Here is a 1,814-nt window from a genome sequence, read left to right as displayed (position 1 = left end):
CCTGAGTAAAATGATTAACAGCACAGAAGTTTGACAGAAGCTGAAGTCAGAGTCCTGCAGACAGGAGAGGTTGGCCTATTATCAGCACAATGTGCTTCAATTTACCTGAAGTTTGTTTCAGATGGAGCTTTTCATTTTTATATAATGATGGAAAGTTTAAGAAATAATAATAAATCATATGTTTATTACTGTGCAACACACCATGGTCACATGACACTGTCAGTGAACTATGAGGGCAAAAAACAAAACACAGAAAAGAGCAAAAAAATAAAATAATCACTCAATAATCATAATCAAGGTCAAATGTTTTATTAATCATGATGTTGATTTTCTGTATAATCCCCAGCCCCACCTGAGCGTGACCTTAAAAATAACCAGAATGCCTGAACGTCTCTGATGAGTTTTGTTAATAAAGTTTTCGATGTTAAAGTGACTCACCACCCTCCACAGGTTCTGTGCTGCCATGGAAACGTTAAAGTCGATGTAACACGACACCTCCTGAGAGTGAGGGCTCATGGGAGCTGCCACATCATGGCTGCAACACACACACACACACACACACACAAAAACACACACACACAGGTGTTATTAGAGTTTGAGCAGCCAATCACAGAGCTGCAGCTGAGGCTGATGGGTAATGTTATGGACCATCTCTCAGATGTCTGACTGTCCCTGAAGGCAGCAGACAGGCAAGCTGTTTACCTGTTGAGGAAGCGTGAGGTCATCCCGTGGACCAGCTGGATGACATCACCATGACGGACAGGTCGGGGCGGACTGCTGACCACCAGCTCCTGTCTGTCCAACACACAGAGACAGAGACAGGTGAGACAGAGACAGGCAAGACTACAGCTCCCAGCATGCCTCGGTCAGACAGGTGAGCTACCTGCCGGGGTCTTTGATGATCCACCAGTTGTTGACGTCCTTAAACGGGTAACAGGTGACCTGCTGCTGGTGGGAGCTGCCCCGCCCATTCTCGTACCTGGACAGGAAACAGGAAGTGATGAAATTCAGACCGACAGCGTTCTGATTGGCTGCTGTGAGGCTGCTGTGAGCTGGCAGCACCTGATTGGGTAGTTGGCTTTGTGCGAGTGGAGCCAGCAGGGGACGGGCTGGGAGGCGGAGCTTCTCAAAGTCACCTGACTGCCGTAAGAGACCTCCAGAGGCTGACCCTGCGTGATCCTGGAGAGACCGCCCTGCAGACCGTGCACGCACAGAAACTGCTGGTTGAGGAGAGCGGCCAGCGGCAGGCAGTCGAATGCATCCATACAGGCGTCATAAACGCGTCAGAGTACTTTATTTTACCTGCAGGACATAAAACAAGGCACATCAAACACACAGCAGAAAAAGTGACATCTGTGACACCGTGGGTCTGCTGACGGCGGACTGCTCACACTCCTGTTTGAAGGTGAAGTACTCTGTGAGGTGCCGGCACTCGTGGTTGCCTCTGAGGAGGAACAGGGTGTTGGGGTTCCCATCTCAGAGCCCACAGGTACAGGACGCACTGCAGGGACACACACAGCACACAAAGGGTTAATACTGCACTGGAGCCTCATTCAAACACCAGCTGAGCGATACGGCTTCAAAATAATATCACAAATTTTTAGGCTATTTAGCAACTAAGGCTGGGCGATATGGAATAAAGCGTTATCGCAATATTTTTTTCATATCAGTCGATATCGATATATATCACAATATATTTTTTGCCCTCATAGTTCACTGACACAGTGTCATGTGACCATGGTGTGTTGGGAGTGTAATAAACATGTGATTTATTATTATTTATTAAACTTTCCAGCATTATATCAAAATAAAAG

The 1,814-nt window shown here is 47.1% G+C and overlaps 1 protein-coding gene across 1 annotated transcript; it reads right to left on the bottom strand.

Annotated features, from left to right (window-relative positions):
- Positions 1-438: 438 nt before the first annotated feature.
- Positions 439-1,265, bottom strand: LOC121965916 (protein O-mannosyl-transferase 1-like; the record flags this gene model as incomplete). Its single annotated transcript, XM_042516024.1, has 4 exons — positions 1,063-1,265; positions 884-979; positions 703-795; positions 439-535 (listed from the first exon to the last, which is right to left on the bottom strand). Coding segments are annotated over exons 1-4 (489 nt in total), but the record flags the coding sequence as incomplete, so codon positions are not given.
- Positions 1,266-1,814: the final 549 nt, after the last annotated feature.

This window comes from Plectropomus leopardus, unplaced genomic scaffold, assembly GCF_008729295.1.
Source record: "Plectropomus leopardus isolate mb unplaced genomic scaffold, YSFRI_Pleo_2.0 unplaced_scaffold2231, whole genome shotgun sequence".
NCBI classification, from domain to species: Eukaryota; Metazoa; Chordata; class Actinopteri; order Perciformes; family Serranidae; genus Plectropomus; species Plectropomus leopardus.
The sequence above is the reverse complement of the archived record's forward strand: the minus strand, read 5'-3'. Positions and strand labels throughout refer to the sequence as shown.